General features: G+C 36.3%; 7 protein-coding genes across 8 annotated transcripts; 1 reads left to right on the top strand and 6 right to left on the bottom strand.

Moving 5' to 3' along the window:
• Nucleotides 1-2,223: 2,223 nt before the first annotated feature.
• Nucleotides 2,224-6,265, top strand: LOC17899977 (LRR receptor-like serine/threonine-protein kinase IOS1). Its single transcript, XM_023790111.1, has 12 exons — nucleotides 2,224-2,302; nucleotides 2,397-3,422; nucleotides 3,514-3,652; nucleotides 3,726-3,797; nucleotides 3,877-3,948; nucleotides 4,021-4,089; nucleotides 4,192-4,373; nucleotides 4,462-4,832; nucleotides 4,936-5,062; nucleotides 5,147-5,209; nucleotides 5,312-5,501; nucleotides 5,597-6,265. Exons 1-12 carry the CDS (start codon nucleotides 2,224-2,226, stop codon nucleotides 6,003-6,005), a joined length of 2,799 nt encoding a protein of 932 aa, XP_023645879.1. The 3' UTR covers nucleotides 6,006-6,265.
• Nucleotides 6,266-6,441: 176 nt separating this feature from the next.
• On the bottom strand, nucleotides 6,442-8,408 carry LOC17897049 (IAA-amino acid hydrolase ILR1-like 5). The gene is made up of 5 exons (XM_006305800.2): nucleotides 7,905-8,408; nucleotides 7,681-7,806; nucleotides 7,262-7,576; nucleotides 7,051-7,179; nucleotides 6,442-6,952 (listed from the first exon to the last, which is right to left on the bottom strand). The coding sequence occupies exons 1-5, from the start codon at nucleotides 8,250-8,252 to the stop codon at nucleotides 6,551-6,553; spliced, it is 1,320 nt and encodes a 439-aa protein (XP_006305862.1). The 5' UTR covers nucleotides 8,253-8,408; the 3' UTR covers nucleotides 6,442-6,550.
• Nucleotides 8,409-10,666: 2,258 nt separating this feature from the next.
• LOC111832529 lies at nucleotides 10,667-12,738 on the bottom strand. Its single transcript, XM_023789349.1, has 2 exons — nucleotides 11,742-12,738; nucleotides 10,667-11,645 (listed from the first exon to the last, which is right to left on the bottom strand). The coding sequence occupies exons 1-2, from the start codon at nucleotides 12,273-12,275 to the stop codon at nucleotides 10,965-10,967; spliced, it is 1,215 nt and encodes a 404-aa protein (XP_023645117.1). The 5' UTR covers nucleotides 12,276-12,738; the 3' UTR covers nucleotides 10,667-10,964.
• Nucleotides 12,739-12,888: 150 nt separating this feature from the next.
• On the bottom strand, nucleotides 12,889-15,041 carry LOC17897097 (IAA-amino acid hydrolase ILR1-like 4). The gene is made up of 5 exons (XM_023789348.1): nucleotides 14,572-15,041; nucleotides 14,155-14,280; nucleotides 13,735-14,049; nucleotides 13,526-13,654; nucleotides 12,889-13,427 (listed from the first exon to the last, which is right to left on the bottom strand). Exons 1-5 carry the CDS (start codon nucleotides 14,917-14,919, stop codon nucleotides 13,023-13,025), a joined length of 1,323 nt encoding a protein of 440 aa, XP_023645116.1. The 5' UTR covers nucleotides 14,920-15,041; the 3' UTR covers nucleotides 12,889-13,022.
• A 2,969-nt stretch (nucleotides 15,042-18,010) lies between these two features.
• LOC17900543 (putative F-box/kelch-repeat protein At5g03000) lies at nucleotides 18,011-19,123 on the bottom strand. The gene is made up of 2 exons (XM_023788775.1): nucleotides 18,212-19,123; nucleotides 18,011-18,172 (listed from the first exon to the last, which is right to left on the bottom strand). The coding sequence occupies exons 1-2, from the start codon at nucleotides 19,121-19,123 to the stop codon at nucleotides 18,011-18,013; spliced, it is 1,074 nt and encodes a 357-aa protein (XP_023644543.1).
• A 1,349-nt stretch (nucleotides 19,124-20,472) lies between these two features.
• On the bottom strand, nucleotides 20,473-21,588 carry LOC17896786 (putative F-box/kelch-repeat protein At5g03000). Its single transcript, XM_006305013.2, has one exon. The coding sequence runs from the start codon at nucleotides 21,586-21,588 to the stop codon at nucleotides 20,473-20,475; it is 1,116 nt and encodes a 371-aa protein (XP_006305075.2).
• A 1,321-nt stretch (nucleotides 21,589-22,909) lies between these two features.
• On the bottom strand, nucleotides 22,910-26,505 carry LOC17899156 (uncharacterized protein At1g51745). 2 transcript variants are annotated; one of them, XM_023789649.1, is made up of 4 exons: nucleotides 26,208-26,505; nucleotides 25,641-26,059; nucleotides 24,538-25,517; nucleotides 22,910-24,087 (listed from the first exon to the last, which is right to left on the bottom strand). In XM_023789649.1, the coding sequence occupies exons 2-4, from the start codon at nucleotides 25,829-25,831 to the stop codon at nucleotides 23,327-23,329; spliced, it is 1,932 nt and encodes a 643-aa protein (XP_023645417.1). In that variant the 5' UTR covers nucleotides 25,832-26,059; nucleotides 26,208-26,505; the 3' UTR covers nucleotides 22,910-23,326. The 2 variants fall into 2 exon arrangements, with proteins under 2 accessions (XP_023645417.1, XP_006304889.1); XM_006304827.2 differs by having other exon boundaries at nucleotides 25,641-26,051.
• Between the last annotated feature and the right edge of the window lie 155 nt (nucleotides 26,506-26,660).

Below are 26,660 nucleotides of genomic sequence, written 5' to 3'. Positions count from 1 at the left end.
GTTTTTTAATATTTATAATATAAGAAAATACAATTGTGATATTGAAAATATTAAATTTATAAAGAAAAGTGGATGTCAAAAAAAAGTAAAAAAAATACTGATAATTAATTTACAAAAAAAAAGTTTGAAAAAAATATATATAAATGTATAGAGAGTTTCTAATTATTATAGGGAGAAGAAAAAATAATTTTTAAAACTTATTTCTTCTAAAGTTTATACAGCCGTGATATTGAGACTTTAAAAATAAAGAGAAAACTAGGTTCGTACCCGCGCTATAGCGCGGGGGAAATAATTACATATATATAACTTTTAACGGATTATAATATATTAACATTTTAATTTTATTGCAATGTAGTCGATTACGATGAATGATATATTTGTGTAATAATTTTAAATAAAATATAAACGAAAAAGCGTGTAAATAATAATACATTAAATTTTGATACAATTATAAAAGTGAAAATTTAACAGTACGAAAGAATATTTATCGACAAATTATTTAATTTGACTATTTTGTAGTAGAAGTAGGAATATATGTAAAAATTACATATTTACTATATATTTTTTGAAGGACCAACCCGTAAGAATTCATTTTGTAAAAAATATTATTCATAACTCGCTTTACCATTATAATTGTGATTTTCATAAACTACCCGCGAACTATCTAAAATTTACATAGTTTGATATATAAAATATTTCATCAATAATATTACACCTATATCCCCAAAATTACATCTATTTCTCCAAAAAATATTTTAACTATTTTAAATTCTAAATTTTTTATATATTTGGACCTTTTAATTATAATATTTTAAACTTTTTAAACTTATATATATGCTCATGTAACAATGGTTTGAATAATGGTCATACTTATACTGATTTAAAATCATTTTCCAAAATATTTAACCGAGTGTAGTTGAATATTATATGTCCGTTTTGAAAAATTCAAATTGCAATATATACAAAAAAAAATATCTTTTTATTATATAGTATAATATCATAAATTGAAAATAATATTAAATAAAAGTTAAAGAAAAATAATAATTGATTAGTTAGAAAAATATTAGGAAATCATAAAATTAGTTTTTTTTTTGTCATCAAGGAAATCATAAAATTAGTTAAGGAAATAATATAATCTTAAAATTAGATTTAGAAAGTATCCGGTGTATGTATCCAAACCCAATTTAATATCCAATTTTGAAATATAGAGATTGTTAAAATTGGGTTAATTTTTTAATTTTGACCCGACCCGTATTCCTTTGTACTTCTCTTTTACTAATATAGAGATAAAGAAGAAAAAAAAATAAAGTCACTTTTAAGGCTTTTAAAAAACTAAAAATAAAAAAAAAATTTGATTGATAAAAATATAGCCGTTAAGACTTTAAAATTGTTTTAAAGCCTTAAAAGTCACTACCAATCGGCCCCCAAGTGTCGATATTCCAATTTCCAAATTCCAAATACTGTATATGTCGAAACGAAAACGAGTGCACATGGCCTAAACCTAATTAACCTTATTAAGGTTTGACTGTTGACTTTCTGTTTTTTAGTTAGCCGTTGATTTCTCACTATTCAACAGCGATTCACAAAACTATAGAGAACCTCAAAATAACTTTAATCAAAGAACTGAAGGATTTTTTTTTTTTTTGTTATGAATATAGAATTAGAACTAAAACTTAAAAGGATGAGTGTAAGACTTTAAATTCATTCTTTACAATGATTCTTTCGACACAATAAGACACCATTGCCAAGAATGGTTTTTGTTCAAACAAATCATGGCGTGAGACACTACTGTTTACCCTGTTGTGTTGTCTTATCTAGGTTACAAAATCAGGGATTTATTTCTATTTCTGGCCCATTCTTTGCAGAGGAAAGAACCCATGTGAACATATCTCTTTTGTCTTGGTCAAACCTAACCAAAAATATAAGCAATTCTCTAATTTTGTTTTTGTCTACTACATACCGTTGACTTGTTCATTAGCAGAGAGATACACAAGTTGTTTAAAGAAATCAACTTAGAAAAAAAAAAAAAAAAAGCTACTTGTTGTTCAATAATGATTTATACGTTGTGAGCACAACAAATATGATTCGTATCTAACAAAAGCGTTGACATAGTCTTTTTAAAGTTGTTGACTTTGAACCCACTCTGGTGCTTCTCAGAAATGGATAAACCAGTTGTTACATTATAGGAGATGATGGCTGTTTTATGCTGTTTGAAGAACTGAGATGATGTCGTCGAAGGCTGTGCTTACGTTTCTTTGCTGTGTGGCTCTTATCAATCTTGCCAACGCTCAGGATCAATCAGGTTTGGTCAAGTTACAGATTATGCTCTTCTTTGATCTTTTATCTACATGATATGAATAAAGAAACAGAGATTTTTTTTAAAACATCTGAATCAGGGTTCATTAGCATCGATTGCGGGTTACAACCGGAAAATTCCAGCTACACGGAGACATCAACCGGTGTAAAGTATGTTTCGGATTCGAGTTATACGGATACAGGAGCCAGCAGTTTCGTGGCGCCTGAGAATAGACAAAACATGATGCAGAGCATGTGGTCTGTTAGAAGTTTTCCAGAGGGAATCAGAAACTGTTACACTGTTGCTGTTAATAGCAGCTCCAAGTATTTGATCCGGGCGGCTTTTATGTACGGTAACTACGATTCGAGAAACGAGATACCGCGGTTCGATCTTCACTTGGGTCCAAACAAATGGGACACTGTTGAACTTGAGTCTCCTATGCAAACAGTGTCCAAGGAGATCATGTACTATGTGTTGACAGATACGTTACAAGTGTGTTTAGTGAACACAGGTAACGGTACGCCTTTTATATCGGTATTGGAACTTAGACCGTTGCTGAATTCTTCTTACGTTGCTCAATCTGGATCACTCCAGCTCTTTGAAAGATTGGATTTTGGATCAACAACAAACTTAACGGTTAGGTATCCAAACGATGTTTTCGATCGGATATGGTTTCCCTCCACGCCAAATGGATCCAAGTCGTTAAGTGACCCGTCGACTTCTCTCACAAGCAACAGCACCGGTACCTTTCGTCTTCCACAAGTTGTGATGAGAAGTGGAATTGTACCAGATATTCCAGGAGGGTCTGTAGATTTTGGATGGGTTCCAGATGATCCCTCTCTTGAGTTTTACTTTTACTTGTATTTTACGGAACTTCAAGAACCGGATTCCAGAACCGTAGAAACAAGAGAATTCATGATCTTGTTGAACGAAAAGGCTTTTGGGAAACCGCTTAGTCTTAACTACTTCCGGACATTAGTCCTCTTCACTTCAGACCCGTTGACAGCAAAGAGCTTCCAGTTTTCTCTTCGTCAGACTCAGAATTCATCTCTTCCTCCACTGATCAATGCTATGGAGACTTACTTTACAAACAAACTACCGCAATCATCAACCGATCAACAAGACCGTAAGCTCTCTCTCTCTCATGACCTCTTCTAGTTCCTGAAACCAACCACTTTCTCACTGTGTTTATCTCCCGGTTTTGTGAATGTTTATAGTTTCGGCTATGCGGGATATCAAGTCTGCATATAAAGTCAAGAAAAACTGGGAAGGAGACGTGTGTGTACCTCAAGCTTACACATGGGAAGGTCTGAATTGTAGCTTCAATGGCACAAACATGCCTAGAGTAATAGCTTTGTAAGTGTCTTATAAACAGTTTACTTCTCTCAATCTTGAGTAAGTCTCAGCAGTTTATTGCTCTATGAAACAGGAACTTGTCATCCGCCGGACTAACAGGGGAGATAGCCTCTGATATATCCCGTCTTTCACAGTTACAAATTCTGTAAGTTTGTTCTCTTGTTGGTCACAAAAGGTATGCAAATAGTAGTACTAGTCGCTAGCTAACGTTTCAAAACTTTCAGGGACTTGTCAAATAACAATTTGACTGGACCAGTACCAGCTTTCGTAGCTCAACTTCAAAACCTGAGAGTCCTGTATGTACTTTCTTAACTCATAGCTCCTAATAATTATATAGTAAATGACAGTATCTATTGTGGATTTTGTAGACATTTGGCGAACAACCAGCTTAGTGGTCCTATACCACCTATTCTCATGGACAGACTAGAGTCGTTTAGGTACTCCAAGAAAACACTTTGCTTTCTCATTCTATATATGTTCGAGCTCGAAAAATTGTTAAACTGTTTTAACTCATAATGATTGGTATATATCTAATGCAGTATCAATGGGAATCCAAGTCTTTGTCCTACAAGTGCGTGTGAAGAGGTCTCACGAAATAGATCAAAGAAGAATAAACTTCCTGGCTTTGTCATTCCATTAGTTGCATCACTTGCAGGGCTGCTTCTTCTTGTTATCATATCTGCAGCAATAGTTTTTATCCTCATGAGAAAGAAGAAACAAGGTATCTAAAATGTTTTAGTTAACTTATTTTTGAGTTTCAGAAGAAATGGTTTGTTGGTAAAATGGTAATGTGTATGACTTGTCTGCAGGTGGAATGATAAATAGGACAATTACAGCTTCAAGTAATGGACCGTCGTTACAGAGGAGAGATACTGGTTCAATGCGTCCATCGTTGCAGCGAAGAGAAACCGGTTTCTCAACATATCCATCATTACAGAGAATAGAGAGCGGAATGACAGACTACCAAGGGAACGAAACCGCGGTAGATGCGTTTGATTTGGAACCAACAAATAGGAAGTTTACATATGCTGAGATTGTTAATATCACTAATGGTTTCGATAGAGATCAGGGAAAGGTAGGATTTGGAAGAAACTACCTTGGACAGTTAGATGGTAAAGAAGTGACTGTCAAACTTGTTTCTTCACTATCTTCTCAAGGCTACAAACAACTCAGAGCAGAGGTATACCATGCCAGAACTCTTTAACAACAAATTTTATTTGATTACTAACCGATAATGAAAAGGGACTTAGAAGAGTTTTTCTATATGTGAATTCTAATTGTAGGTCAAACACCTTTTCAGAATTCATCATAAAAACCTTATAACCATGCTTGGTTATTGCAATGAAGGCGATAAAATGGCGGTTATATATGAGTACATGGCTAACGGAAACTTGAAACAACATATCTCAGGTTTTCAAATCTTGTTCTGCTTTATGTTTTTCTTGAAGTACAAGTAATAAAAATATCTCAGATTTATAATCTTGTCTTCTGCAGAAAACAGTACAACTGTTTTTAGCTGGGAAGATAGACTTGGGATCGCGGTTGATGTTGCACAAGGTTATCATTTGAAATTTTACTTCTGTATTAGACTGAAACAATCTCCCTTCATCTTGGAGTTCTGTTTCTATAACAAGTTCTGTTATTGCGAATGACTTATAGGACTTGAGTATTTGCATACTGGCTGCACGCCGCCGATCATTCACAGAAACGTCAAGTGTACAAATGTGTTCTTAGATGGAAACTTCAATGCCAAGTTAGGCGGTTTTGGCCTTTCGAGAGCATTTGATGCAGCAGAGGGAAGTCATTTGAATACAGCCATAGCTGGGACTCCTGGATATGTCGACCCTGAGTAAGTACCAAGCTCGAATCGTAGCCGAAAATCTAAAAAAAAATGTGCTTTCTTCTGCCGGTTTATTCATAAAATAATCTGATCTTTCATTGCAGGTATTACACATCAAACATGTTAACCGAGAAGAGCGATGTGTACAGTTTCGGTGTAGTTCTATTAGAGATTGTTACTGCGAAACCCGCGATCATAAAGAATGAGGAAAGGATGCATATAAGTCAATGGGTTGATTCTTTGCTCTCTAGAGATAACATTGTACAGATTCTTGACCCGAGTCTTTGCGGAGATTATGATCCAAACTCTGCATTCAAGACCGTGGAAATAGCAGTGGCTTGCGTTTGTCGAAATTCTGGCGAGAGACCTGGAATGAGTCAAGTGTTGACGGCTCTTAAGGAGAGTTTGGCTGTAGAAGTTGAGAGGAAAAAGCATTTGCCAGTTGGATCAACAGATTCAGTTGAAGAGCTTGCACTTGGCTTTGGTTCCAATCCACCTCCTCGTTTGAGATGATTATTTATTGATTTCATTTTTGTAATGTTTGTGGTCTCTCAAATTAATCTGTTATATATGTTTTTACGTTTGTGAGTTCGAATAACCAAAAAAAAAAAATCGTTGTTCATAAATGTTTGATCCAGATGTGAGGATTTTTTTACAGTATAGTTTGGGTCTGATTAGGGTCATGTGTGGGAAGAAAATATTGAGCAGTTATGCGTGAGGCACAAACTTTCCAAGGACTTACTTGTGACCTAAGGAACTTCCAGATTTGTGCTCTTGAGTGACTTACGGTCTGTGCCTTGGCCAGAGACATAAACGTGAGATAATTAACTTAGACATGCGTTTCGATATACATACTGTAGATTGATCAGGCCGGACCAATTTCGGATTGTATCGATTTATGTTCAATATATGTGTTTGAAATCATCAGTTTCATCATCTCGGAGAAAGATTTAATAAAGCTTGACACTGTATTTTATTTTTATTGATTGACAACACGGAACCATGATTGACATTTTCAATAAGTAGATGAGATGAAGAAGAGAGATGAAACGTTGGCATCAAAGTTCATCTTTCATGTTACTCTTATTTGGCGATGAAGAAGACTCAAGAAGATGTCTTGTGGCTAAGGAGGCAAGAAGGGAAGCACCATAAGGGAGTGATTCTTCATTAACTTCAAAAAAGGGAGAGTGAGGGTTCGCCATTGGTGAATGAGTTTTGTCTTGCATTCCAAGAAAGCTAAAATGTCCTGGCATTGCTTCTTGGTAGAAAGAGAAATCCTCTGATACCATCACTGGTAGTGTCTCAAAATAATTCTCAGTCCCTAACATATCCACTGAAATGCTCTCGTAAAACAGGTGCAAGTCTTTGTCGTTCACAGTCGGCGGAAAAGGAGGATTCACATCTTCAAGAAAGTCTACTGTTGCATTGCACATACTCACGCTTGCTTGCGTTGTGATAACCTGAAACATTTGACTCGCGTTTATCAAGACTCTTGATTCAAGATGAAAGGAAGACACAGATGTCTCAGAGTACAATATCAGATTGCAAAGTTACTGACCTGCTCAATTCTGATCTTAAGTTGCTCCAAACCTCTAGGTGAAAGGGCTCGGAATGTGCCACCGATAGTAACAGAGTCAGGAATGACATTAAAAGCATCACTGCCTTCAAATTTAGCAACTGTAACCACCTGTAAGCACTCACTCAAATCAATCCACATGCATATAGGAGACACTACTTTTCCTTAAAGAGCCAAAGATATTAAACTAAACCTGCGAGTCTAAAGGATCTGCCTCTCGCGAAACGAGCTGTTGTAAGCTCTGAATAACATTTGAAGCTGCCAATACCGGATCTATGGCGAATTGAGGAAGAGCTGCATGACCTCCTCTCCCGCTTATCTTGGCTTTAAAACGTCCACTACCAGCCATCAATAGACCCTCTCTTGAGCTCAGTTGGCCTAATCCCAATAGATTCGAAACATGTAACCCAAAGATTGCATCCACTTTCTCCAATACTCCAGCCTCCACGATTTTCTTTGCTCCTGCTCCACCTTCCTCAGCTGGTTGGAAAACCAAAACCACTGTACCCTGATGAAGAAAATGCCCAAACAGAGTGTTAAAGAAACCAACCAACATTGATATTTTCAACAGAGAGTTAGATTAAAAAGATAAATTACAGTACACCACTAAACCTGTAGCTCTTCTTGATGTTCTTTGAGCAACTTTGCAGCACCGAGGAGCATTGTAGTGTGAGCGTCATGTCCGCAAGCGTGCATCTTCCCTGGAATCTTACTCTTGTGTTCCCATTCCACCATTTCCTACACAACTCAATCATATGATCTCTTCAGTAAGAATCCATTACCTTGTGGCTGAAGTAATTTAAAATTACATAAGAAAATCAAAAACCTTATCATACCTGAATAGGAAGTGCATCCATATCAGCCCTCAAAGCAACAAAAGGGGCATGACCAGTTCCGATATATCCAATAACACCAGTTACAGCAACTGGATACTTATAAGACACACCCATCTTCCCCAGTTCTGTCCTGACGAGCTTAGATGTCTCTACTTCCTCATAACCTAGTTCTGGGTGCTCATGGATTCTCCTTCTGATTCCAACCATCCAATTGAAAAAATCCTCTCTTTTGGCCAGAGTAAGGAAGTTCTTAGGGATTTGAGATAAATCATTGGAGGAACATGAATACAGAAACGAGTTGAACAAGTGAAGGATGAAAACAGCATAAACCAATTTGGCAACACTCATTTTCAAATACAGAGGTTTCTACGTGATGGTGAAGTAAGAAAACATGTAGGAGAAAGCAGTATTTATAACCAAGAACTCTCACAAATAGCAAGCCAAAGACACTACGGAAACTGCATAAAAGATCTTAGATATTTTATTTTTGTAGTTTTCTTAGATCCCAAGTCACCAGAAAAAACATGTTCTTTACCCGAATTGGTTACGATCAAGGTGATGTCCGTTTGTTCTCCAGATCGATGGTCCATCCCCATCTGAATTCTTGCAGAAGGTGTTGTTCCTTTAGTGCAATTTAACACATCACCCGTATGGACCATGTAGATGTCCTTTTCAAACACTTCCAAAATGATTTAAGAGTTTCAATGGTGCATTTAGATGGAGATATGATTGTAAATGTATATATAAAATATCCTCATTTACAATCATATCTCAAATTTTAGATTTTTTTTTTATACTAGGATGTCGGCCTGTGCGTTGCTGCATATTTAAAATAACAAACATTGTTAAATTACTTTTTCGAGTGGAAAATTAGTTATAATTCTCAAACTTCACTTTCTTCTACATATATAAACAAGGGGCTGTGAAAACAAAAAAAATGCCAACATTTAAAGTTAGGGGTACAACGAATAAACACAATTGTTAGGTATAAAAATTCGCAACTTTTAATATCATTAACAAATATAAACCGTTAGATGAGATAACCAAAACAATCTCATCCGTTATATTAAAAAGATAACAGCATCAATCACAAAAACAATCTCGACGCTATATTCCATAGAACGCCATCCTCTCAAACGCTTCATAGCCTTCTCACACACACACAGAAAGACTACAATACTCAAGAAACAAAAACTTTTTTCATAGTCCATATCTAGAAATCTGTATATATAAAAACAAAGGGGTGTGAAAACAAAGATGTGTGCAAACAAAATGGTGCAAACATTTAAAGCTAGGGGTACGACGAATAAACACAATTGTTGGGTATAAAACTATACAATTTTTAAAATCATCAACAAATATAAACCGTTAGATGAGAAAATCAAAACAATCTCATCCGTTATATTAAAATGATGACATCATCAATCACAAAAAGTGAGTTTGCGCATAATAGATTTAAAAAATCACATACTATTTGCACAATCTTTTTTTTTTTTTTGAAATGGTAAAATTACGAATTATCATTTTCTCATCAAAAATGTAAAATAAAATTAATGTGTTATCGATTGACTCACGGTCGGGTGTTTTCCTTACAGAGCTTATATTTTTGCAATTCTTTTGTTGTTTTACGATATGGTGAATAGAAGCAAGAAAATTATGTTTAAAATAGGTTTAAGTCGGGATTAATTATAAAGTATACTAGATTTGGTAACAGAAGAATATATGCAATTCTTATACAAATATTAACATATAATCTAACAAGTGTGTTTTAAGGTTGGTTAAACGCAAATTGTGAATAGTTTATAACATGTGATGCTAGATAATATGTTTTTAATTTTTTCCTTTGTATTGCTGGCAAAGGGATTTTTTTTTTTTTTTTTTTTTTTTTTTTTTTTAGTACACATGTAGGAATCATTGCGATCTTGAAGGTGAGATTGTAATTTCATCCTCACTTGTGAAGACAAAAAATTTCGATTTGCAAAATCTGTTTAACTGTTTTTGTTGTTGTTTTGTTTTGTTTGGAGAGAATCATTTCGTTTTCATTTCAAGTTTTGTGACACGTGAATAAACAAACTCGACATTGGACGATTGTATTTGCTGGACGGTACGGGAATATAAAGCAAGAAAAACAAAAAAAAAAGGACATAAAACATATATCTCTTAATTATTGGAAAAGGCCTAAAAAAACTTCAACGTCGAGACTCGAGATGATTAGTTTAACGTTGCTCACTCAAAACTCAAACTTGTTAGATTCTGAAAAACAATGAAAGTCCAAAGAATCTCAACAGTTTAGTTCGGTGTGCCATTTGATTTACAATGAAGATGTATCTGCTTGATCTGCTTCCGCTTTGATTGAGTAACTCTAGTGATTTTGTTGAGAAAGTTATTTGGTGACAAACAGTTTTAAAAGGTGAGACCAATATATCATAAATCATTTTAAAGATCTATCTAATGATTATTACATACTGTTTTCTTTTCACAATCAGCAGATGATCATTGCGCGATATGTGTTTGAATGGTAAGTAGTAACTAACCAGACGAATCTGGTTTCCTTTCGTTTAATGTACTATCTGCATATGCAGCGCAGGTTCAACAGCTGGTTGCGAAATTGCCAAACTTGGTTTTAAGAAAGTAAGCATAGTGGCGACATACAATGATGATACAAGGAACAATGAAGTCCCTGCATCACCTAGAAATGGCAACCAGAGATTCATTTATCTTCCATAAGCAAAGAACTTGTTAACCAGAAATGGAATGCCGTATTGACCAACAAAAACTAAAACCATTCATTAATATCTCAAAAACCATAAGCAGGAACGCGTCCAGTTTATGGCGTTGATGAATCATTTGATGCAGCTTTACGGTAAACAAACTGTTCTCCTCAATTTTTATCCTACTTTCTATCAAGAGCAAGAGATATCTGATTCCCCCTAGGGACTGAAAACAACTAAAACTACCTTTTATTTAACAATCTGTCATGTCAAAAATATGTTTAACCATTGCAATACCTGGTTGATTAATTTAGGATCAGTTCTGTCCATGATCATACTCAAGCACTTATTAAAACAAAAACCACGAGCGACGAGTGGAAGATCTGTTAGAAGCCAACTCAAGAATCGTGGGTGCAAGTTGCAGTAAGGGCTCCAATGCGCTTGGAGCAAACTTTCTGGCAAAGAGATAACAGATTTGAGACGGCTGATCATTGTAGAGGCAGGATTTGGCTCCTGGAAGCTTCTTGAGAAAACTTTCTGTTATATCAGCCTTGCCAAAAGTAGCTGGATGAGCACCACCACGTGACCAATCTGTCCATGTCAATGTCCGATTGGCCAACAAAACCCGGTGTTTCATAGACAACATCGTGGGAAAGTAATGTTCATCAACATAACATGGAGGTCTACAAAACTCTTTGAATACGGGATAGTAAGTAGTGTCTTGAACAATCTCAACAGCAAGTTTCCTGTTAACTTCAAACCACTGAGACCCTTTTCTCCACTGGCTTAGTTTGACCACAGGTTCCATTCCAGCCCGATATCTACCTCTTCCATCAGGTCCTTCCTCATCAGCAGCACCCATGAAACTATATCTTGATTCAGAGACATAACTATAGATAAAGCCGAAACCACGCAGAGGAATGCATGATTCAGACAGCAGAATGAACCATTCATTAGATATATCCAGCAACGCGTTAGCCAAAAGCCTCCTTTCAGCTTCACCCATGCTCATCTCTCCCCATGCCACAGCCTATAATGAAGAAGAAACCGATATTGTGAGGAACACAAGAAGCAAACACTAAAAAAATGGTTGCAAGATGTCCCTCTGAAACATCAAAAACAGTACCTGACTTGGGATATATCTTCTGTAAAACACAGATGACCTCGAAAAATCCGATTTGTAATTAGGCAGTGCATGAACATAGATTGAATAAAGACCCTCATATCCATCAAAGAACTTCTCCCAGAGAGGAGCAAACGGTAAAGGACCTTTGCTGAGAAACATGAAGGCCAATTTAGGAACCCGTTTAAACGGATACCCATTCCTCTGTGGCTCCATGGAAGCACGCCAAAGCAATTCAGTGTCATTCATTGTGTGCCAAACATTGGAAGGAGGCCTAATAAAGCTATCTAAAGTAACAATTCCATGACCATACATAGAGATCAAAGTGGTTGGAGCCACAGGATCCAGATGTTGAATTTTCAAGAACTTAATCATGTGTATACTAACAACTGAGATCCCAAGAGTCAACACAAGAAACAATAACAAAATCTGAAGCAGCCGCATCGACAAAAGAGCTCTAGATTGGTTTGTAACTCTCGATTTAGGTGTTGATACAGCATTATCTTTAACCCCTTCCTCCATCTCCATTACTCTCATCTAACACCTCCTCCCTTTCTTAGCTATCGCCTATCGATATATATATATAATCAGAAATCGCTGTTACTTCCAGAAGAATCCAGTTTCTGTGTTTCCTTAACAATCCCAATGTAAAAGAGTCTTTTGGACGAAAAAAATCCAATCGGACAAAGTTTACGACAAATGTCTGTAAGAGAACAACAGATTACCAAAAAAAAGACACTTTTTTTTAATAGAAACTCAGAAAGATTGGGACTTTTAAAGAAGCAAAGATTTGGAAGAAAGAGAGACGAACAAATTGGATTGTGGAATAATCGAAACTTGGATCTAAATAAACAACGACGACGAAGAAGAAGAAGAAACAAACCAACGAAAAATTGTATCTTTCTCACATTTGAAGAGGCTCTCGAATTTTGTACACTTGAAGATGTTTGTCTGATGCATCCATTGTGAGACTTTTCTGATAACTCTCAATCTGATTTGTCATCTCAAAGGAAACATAAGCATAAACCTAAGAGTGTAGCGTTTTTGTAATATTCTCTCATTTCAATTCACTGTTACTTTTTGAAGTAAAGTTTTGTATTTCTCGGATTTTTTACAATCAGATTCATCACCATCTCAGAGATGAGGGGACTTTAAAAGAAGCTTGACACTGCATAACAATTTTATTAATCTTTACATGGCAGGCTCTGTTAAAAAAAAAACTGTTACCATGTTTTGACATTTTCGAGTGGAAGAGATGAAGAATGGGAAGAGCCAATGTTGTTATCAAAGTTCATCTTTTTTGTAACTCTTATTCAGAGTTGAAGCTTTCAATTCAAGAAGATATCTTGTGGCCATGGAAGCATGAAGGGAAGCACCATAAGGTAGTAATTGTTCGTTAACTTCAAAAAACGGCGAGTGAGGGCTCGCCATTGGTGCATGAGCTTTGTTTTGCATTCCTACGAAGCTAAAATGTCCCGGTATTGTTTCTTGGTAGAAAGAGAAATCCTCTGATCCCATCAATGGTTGCATCTCAACATAATTCTCAATTCCTAACATATCGCCTGAAACATTCTTGAAAAATTTGTGTAAGTCTTTGTCATTTACAGTCGGTGGGAAAAAAGGTTTCTCATCTTCAATGAAATCCACTGTCGCATTACACATATGCACGCTCGCTTGCCTTGTGATAACCTGAAACATTGGACTCGCAAAGAAAGTTAAAGCAGGTCGGTCTCTGGAGGAAAACAAAAGTTCTAAAGTACACATCAAAAGGCAATGTTACAACTGACCTGCTCAATTCTTTTCTTGAGTTGCAGAAAGCTTTTAGTTGAAAAGGCTCGGAATGTACCACCAATAGTAACAGAGTCCGGAATCACATTAAAAGCACCACCACCTTCAAATTTAGCAACTGTAACTACCTGTAAACACTCAACACATAAATCAAAGCACTCCACATCCTATATAGAGACATTTGAAGAGCTAAAGATTATATTTATACCTGTGAGTCTAAAGGATCTGCCTCTCGTGACACAAGGTGCTGTAAGCTAACAATAACATTTGAAGCTGCCAATATGGGATCTATGGAGTGCTGCGGAAGAGCTGCGTGACCTCCTTTCCCGCTTATCTTAGCTTTGAAAAACCCGCTACCAGCCAACAATGGACCCTCTCTCGAACTCACTTGACCTAATGCCAATTGATTTGTGACATGTAATCCAAAGATTGCACTTACATTCTCCAATACTCCAGCCTCAACAATTTGTTTTGCACCTCCTCCTCCTTCCTCAGCTGGTTGGAAAACTAAAATCACTGTGCCCTGGTGAAGAAAACGTCCACATAGTTTTTAGAATCCTGAGACCAACGAAGACTCCGCAGATTCAAATTTACAAATGCTATTAGATCAATACAGTACACACTAAACCTGTAGCTCCTCTTCGTGCTCTTTAAGCAGTTTCGCAGCACCGAGGAGCATTGTAGTGTGAGCGTCATGTCCACAAGCGTGCATCTTCCCTGGAACCTTACTCTTGTGCTCCCATTCTACCATTTCCTACACAATCCAACATAATCTGCTCAATATGAATCCAACTAAAATAAAGCAGCACTTCTCATAAGTCCACTAACAATTCAAGAAAATTACAAATCACATAAGAAAACAAAATCCCACAGAGATGTAAACTCAACAAATCTTCAACCATATTACAGAGACATGATAATTCATTACTAATATAAAAAAAAAAAAAAGCCACAAGACAGAGTTCCATAAAAAGATGAGAGAACAAGTCAAATCAATCTTTTTTCTCTCATCCAAATTTTAAAACTTTGAAAATCAAAGACAGACCTGCATAGCAAGAGCATCCATATCAGCCCTTAAAGCAACAAAAGGGGCTTGACCAGTTCCAACATATCCAATAACACCAGTTACAGCAACTGGGTACTTAAAAGCCACACCCATCTTCTCCAATTCTGCTCTAACAAGCTTAGATGTCTCTACTTCCTCGTAACCTAGCTCTGGGTTCTCATGGATCCTCCTTCTGATTCCAACCATCCAATCGAAAAAATCATTCCTTTTAGCAAAAGTAAGAAACTTTGAAGGGATTTGAGATAACCCACTCGAAGAACATGAAATCAGACACGAATTGAGCAAGTACAGGATCAAAACAAAAGAAACCCATTTGGAGAAACTCATGACTTATATCGATCGATTCGATTGGTATATGAATCAATCGAATCGTGTAGAGAGAAAAAGGAAGAGATCGAAGAAGAAGAAGAAGAAGAGAGGTGTGCGTGATGATGAAGCAGGGAAACAGGAAGCAAAAAGTGGTATTTAAATCCCAAGTCGTATAGTAGCAAAAGCCAAAGCCGAAGCCAAACACAACTTTTTAACTGCGTCTCTATTTTTCATAAAATCTTCATTTTATTTATGTTTTTGTGGAAAATATCAAAATCATCTTTGGAAAAACAAAAACATTCGTGTACCTAATTGATTATGATCAATTTGATAACCTTGTTCTTTTTCTTTTTTGAAAAGAGTGATGGGATGTTCTTTGGAATCTATATTAACATTTTTGAAGTACCTTTTGGAAAGTAACCTTTTATTTTGTATTATTTGCAATCATAAAGCCTTGCCATTTCTATAATTTTATTAACTATAAGGTTTAAATTTGTAAAAGATCTACAACTACTTCGATTTTCCTAAAATATCTCCCTAATAAATTGAATATCTCTCAAATAACTTTATATGATCTTATTTGTTTAAAAATTTATATTATTACATATAACATATGTATAATCAAAATATTTTTTCCCGCATATGTTGTAATTTGAATTTTTGAAAACGGACATATATTACTGAATCATAAAGAAAAAAAATGTACAACGTTACACATCGGGTAGAAAATTTTAGACAATGGTTTAAAAAAATTATAAATAAGACTAATATGCTTATAACTATGATTATATTTTATTGAATGGGTTTGAATTTACATAAATTTGATTGAACGGATTTGAGTTTATATAAATATGATTATAAGTAATAAAAAAAATTAGTTACAAAAAATTATCCAACGAGCTTATAAGTAGTAAAATTCACAATCAAAATACAGTTACACAATTTTAAACACTAAAGAAAATTAAAAAATATAATTTGAATATAAATATTTTAGTCAAAAAAATTGTCCCGCGGTGTACCGTGGGTTAAAACCTAGTTCTAACTTAAAATGTAAATAAGCCAAACAAGCCACTACAATTTTCATACATGTGCATCTTGTTGGAGTTTCTACATTTGGAATTTGTGTAATTATAACGTCAAAGAAATTACTATTCCACTGTTTTAAGCAAGTAGCCAAATTATGAATCGTTAACTTTATCAGTTGTAAACATTATTATAGGGTTCTATTGCATAAATACTTCTAAATCGTCATTTACAAAAAAAAAATTAATTTTTCGAAGAGACTAATAAGTAATGTAATATTATATGTATTAAAAAAATTATGTTCATATACATTAATATTTTAAAATTCTGAAAAATAAATTTAAACTTCCTTCCTTTTTATAGAGACTTTTATTTGATATACTGTTTATAATTTTTTTTTATAAATATGGTGATAATACTAGAATGTTATATTACATATTATTTTTTATTTCACGTTGAATTTTTGTAAAAGATGTAAGATAAAATTTTAGACAACAGTTTAGAGAGTTATTTTGTATAACCCCAATTTTTATAACATAGAACAAAAAATAAATTTTAAAAAAAGTTTGAGTCTTTGATAAAGTGCATTTCACTATCATGTACTGAGAGGATGATTTCGTTTTTATTTTAGGTTCTTTTTTTGTGACACGTGAAAAGGAAAAAAATAGATAAAATTGAATGGTTCTAATTGAATTGTTGGACGGTCCATTTCGCTGTTGTTATGAACAGCTAATGAAACACATGGAGAACGTGTTTAATGAATTTTATTTTACATTTTTCTTTTTCTTTTTTTTAGGATATTACATGATATTATTATTCACTATTCAGTATGATGACATTGACATGATATGTAACGATATCAGTGTGATGGTATCTGATGACATGAGGTTCTATTGGTTATAGCCGTAAGTTTAGATTTTTGTCTATAAATTTAAAGCTATTGATTTTTTTCTATGGTTTTAGATTTTGTTGTTGTATAGTGGTTATGTATTTTTGAAAAAAAAAAGTTGGAAAGCTTAAAAATATGTATTTTTGAAAAAAATGGTTATGTATAACTAAAAAAAATAATTAAGAAAATATTTTAGCAGTGATTAAAAAATAACTACATAATTTGTAAAGTTTGATCGCTTTGGATTTGTAGGTGTGGACCAAAATATGATCGTGAAAGATTTTAAACCAGCAACCAATCAAAGCATGAAGCTGTGGAAAGACTTTACTATAAGACAATCATTAATAATGGTATCTTAGAAGCAAAATTTACACTAGAGAGTATCTTCAATAAGAAGATGTATCCAATATATTAAAGTTACATAAACAAATAAACCAATGTATAATACACACACAAAAAAGTACGATAATGTGTTGTTTAGTATCTCTTAGAATATGTCTTTTTCTCTTAAAAACTTGATTTAGTATTGCTTCAAATCGTACTCAAAACCGTTGTAAAAATAAGATAAAATCCACAGTGTACCACATAATAATTTTTTTTTACGTAATTGAATCAATTTAATTTAGTATATTTAATACTTTAATATAAAAAATTGGGTTTTTATTTTTGTATTTCAACTTTAAAATTAAGACATAGTTTTTGGGAAGTTCCGATCATAAAATATTTGTCATGCACGCCCAGCACCGTTCCCGTACCGTTCAAAGTTTTAAAGGAGACAAATATAAATGAGTATTTGTTATAACGAATATGCATGTTTGTTGGGTACAAATTAAAAATATAGGCCAAAATATACTCTAACATATGTGTCTTTGCTTCCACCAGCAATCGATTACTAAGAGCTAAACAAGTTTACACTTTTCTAAACAACGACTCTCGTTGGGTTAAGCTATAGTTCCATTCTTTATTCTTTGGTGTTTGTATTTTCTAGAAGCCATTTGAGAGGAGTTGAAATTGTGAAACACGTCCAAACTTGGGCTGAGTAACAGCAAGAATTAAGGAGATGATATTATGATAACAATGCAACTAGCTACTCAAAAACAACATATAAAAGGTTCTAAATTAAGCAATCACACGCTAAATCATCAATATAGCTTTCGTTTTAATATCTCTTAAAATAATGCTCAAAATGTTGTAAGATCAATAAGTCACAATAACAGAATCCAAAAGGAAAGAGGAAGGAGTGTCACATCTGCCCGAAGTTAACACAATCTCAGACCATTCAACAAAGCCCCAAAGCTCTCCTTCTCGTCTCTCAAACGAAATCTCAGCACACCAAATATCAGTCTTACATTCCTTAAACTTACTACAAAGGCGTCTTTGACCGCAAGACACCATCACCGTCTTCCACCAAACTGTCACCCTTCTTCTTTCTCCTTGGGAATTTTCGGACGAATATGTAAGATATATAATTTCAGGCAGTTCGTCAAGTCCCTTAACATTAGTCCACCCCAAATTTTTCTCTGGATCATACCAAAGTAACTTCCCTATCGAGACCCTCGTCTGGTACAATATGTTGTCATCAATCTTTACCAAGAGACGACCCGTCCTGAAGCTAACCTTGTAGCCATTATTAATGGTATAAACATTGCCATCCATTACTAACTTACCAGGAACCACACTCATTTGACTGGTGAGATCTTGTGTAGTGGGAAATACCGGCTCCCAAGTATGAGTCTTTGGGTCATAAACCTCTCCCCAGTCTTCGATATTACTAGACTCGTTGCCTCCAATCACATATACCTTACCGTTAATTACATCAACGGCTGGATCTTCTCTAGCTACACGCATCTTGGGGAGTCTAGACCCTTTATGTGTTAGACAATCGAAAGTCAGCAGTTCGTATAGGTATCTAATTTCCTTTCCATTCACGAAGCTACCGATCTTGTAAATATCAGAACCAGTCCCGAGAAGGGTTGAGTATTTGGGATAAAGATACGGAAACGAAGTGATGGGTTCCAATTTCTTTGGTTTGGGAACTGGTGCAAGTGTGAACCATCTATAACTATATTTGTTGTACCTATACAGGCGTAAACAGACACATAGGTAAGTCTCAGTTATTCCCATGCGGGATCGTGTTGCCTGGAGTTCAGGGGAAGCTATGAGAGATCGGAAATACTTGGAGACCATGGATAGATATGGATGATGGTATCTCGACACACGAGCCAAACAGCTGAGAGCGAGGTCGTAAGGCAACGAACAGAACGACGGAGGTGGTGATAATAACTCTGGTGGTGGTTTCTTCTTGGTCATCCTTTTCTTCCTCATTTTCTTCTTCTTCTTCTTCTGGGAGCTTTTCCATTTGGGGTTCTGTTTTTTCCTCATTGTCCTTTGACTCTAGCTACGGAGCTAGCTTTTCAGATTTTAGGGTTTTTATGTTTTTGTAATCTTTTTATTTACTAAATGGTACGTGCTTTCACCTTTGTTGTTTAATTTTAATTAATTAACGAAAGTTTTAAGTATTGAGTCTATTGACCATTTTACATAAATCTTTTCTTTTAGATCATAACTAACCGAACGGTTCATTAGGTCATGCATGGACTTGGTGGACTTATGAGATTGTGTTGTATATAATCACCAAAATTCAAAAACAAGTGACCAAAATGATTTCGTTTTTATCTCTTAAAAATTAAAATCATAATCAAAATGTTACAAAATAATTAGTCCCACAAAATTCGAAATTCCCCCTCAAAAGCTAAGATAAAACACCCATTGATCAACAAGTCACAATAACAGAATTCAAAAGAGAATCCTTATTATTATCACAGTCCCATCTGTCTAAGGTTAACATAATCTTAGACCATTGAACATATCCCCAGAGGTCTCTTAAACCGTCTCGCCTCTCAAATGTAATCTCTGCGCACCAAATTTCAGTTTTACATTTCGGACAGCTCCAGCCAGGATTACAAAGGAGACGTTCACCGCAAGCAATCCTCGTCTCCCACCAAACTGTCACTCTTCTTTCTCCCACCGAACTTGCCAGCGAGATAAGGTGTTGTCGGTAGTACTGCCTCCCAAGTTTGTGTCTTTGGGTCATAGACCTCTCCACAATCTTCAATACTATTGAAAATGGAGCCTCCAATCACATAGATCTTACCGTCAATCATATCAACGGCTGGGGTTCTTCAGGCCCATTAGCCCTTTTCTTAAACTAAACCCAACACAATTGGGCTTTAATTAACTTCAGGCCCATTGGCCCTTTTCTTCCTCCTTGCTCTTTGTCTTCTTCCTCTTTGTTACTTCTTCTTCTTCGTTTACTTCCTTCTGCAACTTCTTCTACTAACTCTTATTTCTCATACTTGATTCTCTTGTGCATGATTGATCAAAGATGAGATTCAAACAGCAAGGTAGATTTGATTGTCTTAACAATTAACTAATTAACTAGTATACGAGGTTAATTATTATTTGAAAAATACCATCAAAATTATACTATAGGACTGGCATGGAGGGTAAACGGCATTTCAATCACACAGTAAATCATAAACATAGCTTTCGATCGTTTAATATCTCTTAACATAATTAATGCTCAAAATGTTACAAAATAACCCAAAAAATTCTAAAAGAAAATCCTCTCAAAAATAAACAATCAGGATCCCATTGGATCAATAGGTCACAATAGCAGAATCCAAAAGGAAACTTGAAGGAGTGCCACATCTGTCCAAGGTTAACACAATCTTAGACCATCCAACAAACCCCCAAAGCTCTCCTGGATCAGCTCCTCGTCTCTCAAACGAAATCTCTGCACACCAAATCTCCGTATTACATTCCTTACTACAAGAACGACTTCGAACACAAGCCACCACCTCCTTCTTCCACCAAACTGCCACTCTTGTTCTTCTTCTTTCTCCTTCGGAATTCGCCAGCGAAGTAAGGTGAGTAAGTTCCGGCAGTGCTTCAAGTCCCTTAACCCTACTCCACCGCAAAACTAACTTCCCTTTGCAAATCTGTGCTTGGTACAACATGTTGTCTATCTCTACCAAGCACACATCCGTAACCAAGCTAAGCTTGTAGACATCTTCCATACAATAAACTTTACCACCCATTACCATTCTACCATGAACCATGCGCATTGGAATAGAGAGTTCTTGAGCGAAAGGGGATACTGCCTCCCAAGTTTGTGTCATTGGGTCATAAACCTCTCCCCAATCCGCGGTTCTCTTGGACACAGAGCCTCCAACCACATAGATCTTACCGTTAATTACATCAACGGCTGGAGTTACCCGACGAACACGCATAGTTGGGAGTCTACGAAGTTGATTAGGATATCGACAATCCAAAACCAACGGGGCTTTTTGATACTTTCGTGTCTTCCCATCAACAACGTAGCCTCCGATTAAGTAAAGCTCTGAACCAACTGAGAGAACAGAACATGATATGGGATACAGAAAATGACACCAAGTGATGGGTTTCAATACCTCTTGTTTGGGACTTGGTGCAAGTTTGAACCAGCTACAAGTGCCTTTGTTATAGCCCAGGTCTAAGCAGACACAGAGGTTGTTCTCTGTTGTTCCCATGCAGGTTCGCGTGGCCTTGAGCTCAGGGGAAACCATGAGAGATCGGAGATCCTTGGAGACCACAGATACAGTTGGACGATAGAGTTTCGAGACACGAGCCAAACAATTGAGAAGGATGTCGTTTGGTAACGAAGAGAACGTCGTCGGAGGTGGCGGAGGAGGTTTCGACAATTGTTCCGTCCTCGTTTTCTTCTTCTGGGACATTTCTGATTTACGGTTTTTTCTTTTCCTCATTTTCTCTTCTGATTCTAGATTTTTTGAGATAGGGTTGTATATGATTACTAGGAAAATATCCCGCGCTATAGCGCGATCAACTGTAGCCACATAAATTTTTTGAGATAGAGTTGTATATGATTACTAGGAAAATATCCCGCGCTATAGCGCGATTAGCCACATAAATTTTTTGAGATAGAGTTGTATATGATTATTAGGAAAATATCTCGCGGTATAGCGCGATCAACTGTAACCACATAAATTTTTTGAGATAGGGTTGTATATGATTACTAGGAAAATATCCCGCGGTATAGCGCGATCAACTGTAACCACATAAATTTTTTGAGATAGGGTTGTATATGATTAATAGGAAATTATCCCGCGCTATAGCGCGGTTAACTGTAGCCACATAATTTTTTTAAGATAGGGTTGTATAATTAAACGTAAACCTTCTATTAGGTCTCTTGTAGTCTTTTGGTAAAACCTCTTTTAGAACTTTCACTTCATAAAATTGATCACTCCCATCAACATCTGAATGATTGCCATATATGCTTTAGAGAAGCTTCAAGATTGGTACAATATGTCATCAAGCTATCATGGTCACTTGTCGTTTGCAGTTTCTTCAAATAAAACAAAAATCCAAATGTTTTGTTCATACTTCTGAAATTGTTCAAATCCCTCCTCAAGAGAACATAGAGCTTGATCCTTGACTTTGATGAAGTAAAACATTCTAGAAACAACACACTAGAGATTCTATAACAAAAAAAACCCCACAGAAAATCACTAATATAATTTCGTTTATAATGTCTCAGAATCATACTCAAAATGTTGTAAAGTAACCATGCATCCTCACAAATTCTAAAACCCTCTAGAATAAAGAGTCGCATGGATCAATCACTAAGTGACAACGGCGGAATGCAAATGACTAAAGCGATCTTTAGCGTCCAAGGTAATCACAATCTTAGACCTTTCCACAAATCCCCAAAGCATTCCCGAAGAGCGTCTCTTAAACAAAATCTCTGCGCACCAAAGATTCGTTGAAAGACACAATTAATGGACTATCTCGAGAGCAGCACGCTACGTCGCTACAAACCCCATACACTAATCTATCCTAAATGATTCTCAACGTAAAAGAACCATACAGATACCAACAAATTTGTATTGGAAAAACATAAACCTCATGCTTGCACATTTTGTTGCAAATTTATCAGGTCAGATATTTGCTAACTCTATAAATTTATGTAATACTAAACCGAAAAGTCTGAACGCCGTCACTAGACACTTTTATTAAAAGAGTTTGCCAATTGTGAGGTGGTTCAAAGATTTGGTGACCTTTCTGAAACAGAATTACAAATACAGAGCAAGAAAAGAAAAGACTATCTTCTTTCTTGACAAGAGAGAATCTAAAGAGTACAAAACAAAACAAAAACCAAACAATTCGAGTCATCTCAATGAAACAAGCAATTCTTTCTAAGCAGCAATCTCATCCCTTCCACCTAATCTGAAATCCCGTTTTACAAACTTAACCACTAACTCTAACTACTGATGTATTTACATTTGCTCACTTGCAGCTTCTCTGTCTCTCCACGGCTAAAAAAAGTCTCCTCTTTAAACCCCAAAACGGCAAAACTCATCAAGCTACTCCTAAAGCAAGTTTATGCATCAAAACCCAGGCAGATTCAATGATGGGAAGGCAAAAGAAGCCAGCCGAAAGACTCTCTTCTCTCTTTCACGTTTTGGCAGCAGATGGCAATGCTCGGTGTTGCGTTTGTCTTGCTGAGCCTTTCAGCACTTCGTTTATCCTACTGAAAACTACTTTCAACGGTATACAAGCTACAACCGTTTGCTTTGCTTTTCCAGTTGTGTGCTTCTTGCTTCTTTCCGTCAACCTCTGGCTCGTTAGAGAAGAGAGCCGCCTTGTCTTTATCGATAAGGAAGACGATTTCTTCTTTGGCTTCCAACAAGCACCACGTGACTTCCTCTTCTTGCCATTCTTTTTGGGCAACGACTTTGTCTTCACAACGACTTGAGACATGACCACACCGTTGCAGTAGTCTTCTTCCAAGATTTCAACAGTTAAAGGATGCCCAACAATAGCTTTACCATTCAATTCACTCATACGAGATACCAGGGGAACATTACGGGGTTTGCTGTAGTTTGATTTTACCTCAATCTTCACCTCGTACAGCCCAGAATGAGGCATAGAACTGTTGTTATTAGCTTCTTCTCCGTACACAGTTCTTCTCAATTCTTGTTTCTTACTCATCTGCCTCGAGTTCCTCTTTCCTTTTAGCTGCCACTTAGAAGTACTCTTCTCAACCCCGTTCAAATTAGAGTTGACAGGTTCTGAAACTGGTGGACTTGTAGAAGCATATCCATTACTTCCCTCATTCTTAACAAAAACATCCTGACTAGTCCGACCACGCCTCTTTGCTAAATCAGTAACAAGAGCTCTCCTTGGTGAGGAGATTCTACAAGCTGCTGGAAAACCTAAATAACAATGGATTTCATGTCAGAATAAACGACACTGTTCACAAACAAAAAGAGAGGCAAATGAAAAATGCAAACACTAATTAGATCTAAGAGAGAAAACCTTTAAATCCTAAGAAGGTGGAGAAACACACAATAATAGCAGATAATGAACGCAGAAGCAATTGAGTCATAAAACAAGTCACGGCCAAAAATATAGAGAAATCGTATCAACTATAAAACGAGACAAACATTACGAAACACCAAAGATGCTTAGTTTTCACCAGACTATATCTCCAGAAAATGGTCATATAACTCTTTACTCTATCATGTAACAAAATTAACTTGATGACAAAAGCAAGCTTTTCTTTATGTATTACAGAGGAGGAGATATGCAGATGCTTTGCAGTTAGAGGAACCAAAACATGTACAAACATAAAAAACACTTAAGTGAGGTTTAGCCAGTTATACCTTCAGAGTGTTTTTCATCCCCAATCAATGGAACATCAAATAATCTGTCAGAAGAATCATCCTCAGCCGAAACTGAAATGCTAGAAATCTCACTGTCTTTTGCCTTGTAGTTATGAGAGGCTCCAACAACATTCTCATAAGCATCCTCGCATGATATTCCTGTGCTATCTGAGTTATTGTTGATTACAACAGATACACTTTTCATTGATTCAACAGACTCCATTCCTGATACTTTGGTATCATAAATGACAAGCTGGTCACAGGTAACAGGGACAGAGACCATAGCTGTACTCTCTAACACCTTTGTCAATTGCCGGCGCCGATTTTTCCTTTTAGAGCACTCATGAGCATTTAGGACTTGTGCCCTTTTTCTTTTTAGTGATGACGGGGAGCATACCTTGTTCCCATTAGCTATGATATTCCCATTCGATACTGAATCACTGAGGCATACAGCGCTGGTCAAACCCATTTCTTGCCTATGCTCGATTATAGCACCAGTCTGTTCTTTCCCAATATCCTCAAGCCCTCTCATTCGCTTGACACCTTCAGTCCCATCATCTTCCGAGTCATTTGGTGTTCTTCTTCTCCTCGGCTGCACCTTTGAAACTCCAACATCATTCATTTCTTGGGAAGACATACTGGATTGCAACTGTTTTGGCGCTGAATCCAATTCATCTTCAGCCTCTCCTGCATCAGAGGTGCCTGAATCCTCATCCCCTTTGCCAGAAAGACACCTTTTAGAGTCTTCCTCACCAGAGGAAGTACACAAATTATCGTCTGGATGATCTTCTTTTGCAAGATGTTCGTTCTCAATCTCGAGAGCATTCTTAATGGCGTCTTCTCGGCGAGTACACTTGGCAGCCTTTTTATTACTAGAGCTTGCTGCTGCTGCAGCAGCCTTTGCCTTCTCAATGCAAGAATCATACTCTCCACAACGAAACGCCTTCACAGTCTTGGAATTTTCAAGAATATACCAATCCCTGAAGTCATAAAGAAAAACACTTTTAACCAGAATTCCCACTGAGTTTACATACTGAAAAGGCATAAAGGCAAGGCTAAGGGTAAAAAGAATGAGATAGTTGAAAAGAGAAGAGTACACTTACACGCTAACATCGTCACGACCTAGAAGCTTTATTGGAGTGCCGACTTTTGGAGAAACCAAAGAGTTATCAGGAATTTCGTCAAGAACCAAGGTCTGTCCGGGCCACCAAGAACCATTACGGCGGCGAACCCATACCAATCTTCCAACCGACGCATTAATCGCCTCCAAGTTCTGGTCATCATTACTCTCCATTACACACTAACACCCAAAACTCTCAACCCCTCTGAAGGACAACACAGAACACTACCAGGAAAAAAGAGGGAGAGACACACACACACACGAAGTCACCAAGCACCAGAAAAAATATATTTCGAACTGACCTAAAAATCAAAACTTTAAATTTTTGAAAATCTCAATGAAGTGAGTCAAGTGACTCTCTTTCACTAGACATAAGTATGCCCCTTCTTGAATCCTGCAAGGCTGCAACCAAGAAAAATTAGTGGCAGAAAAACTTAAAGACACAACATGCAACCAAGAACTCGCAAGTTGAAAAGAATTAGCTAAGCTGGTTGAAAAGAGTCTTCGGAAAGAGAAAGAGAGATCTGAGAAGAAGCAGAGATCCAGATACCTCTTTATGTTTCTCCGCGGCGTTAGAATGTTTCTCTCTGTCTATGAATCAATATAGCATTAGGACCGCATTTTCTCTTTGGGCTGGGAGAAAAGGGTTTCTGCTCCGGCGGTTTAATGAATGGGAGGACAGGGAGAAGAGAAGAAAGGAGAGGAGAGAGAAAGGGCTTGTTTTGTTTTGGATGGAGGGAGAGAGAGAGAGACTGAGAGAGAAGAAGAGGTCAAAAAGCACATCCAAGGCGAGAGACTCTAAAGTACAGTGACACACGACATCGTTTTGGGGACTTTTGTCCACTCCTTTAGGTTATCTCTCGTTAGGTCGCTCCTTTGGCCACGAGGCAACTGTGAGTTCTATATTCAGACATCTGATCTCAAAGGTGTCAAACTTGGTAATAAATGAGTGAGTTCGATCGAAGTCCCTTCCAAAGTCTCATAAATTTTGTTTTAACATTAA

Source organism: Capsella rubella, unplaced genomic scaffold (genome assembly GCF_000375325.1).
Source record: "Capsella rubella cultivar Monte Gargano unplaced genomic scaffold, Caprub1_0 scaffold_1, whole genome shotgun sequence".
Lineage (NCBI taxonomy): Eukaryota > Viridiplantae > Streptophyta > Magnoliopsida > Brassicales > Brassicaceae > Capsella > Capsella rubella.
Note: the sequence above shows the minus strand (reverse complement) of the source record. Positions and strands in the feature narration are given on the sequence as shown.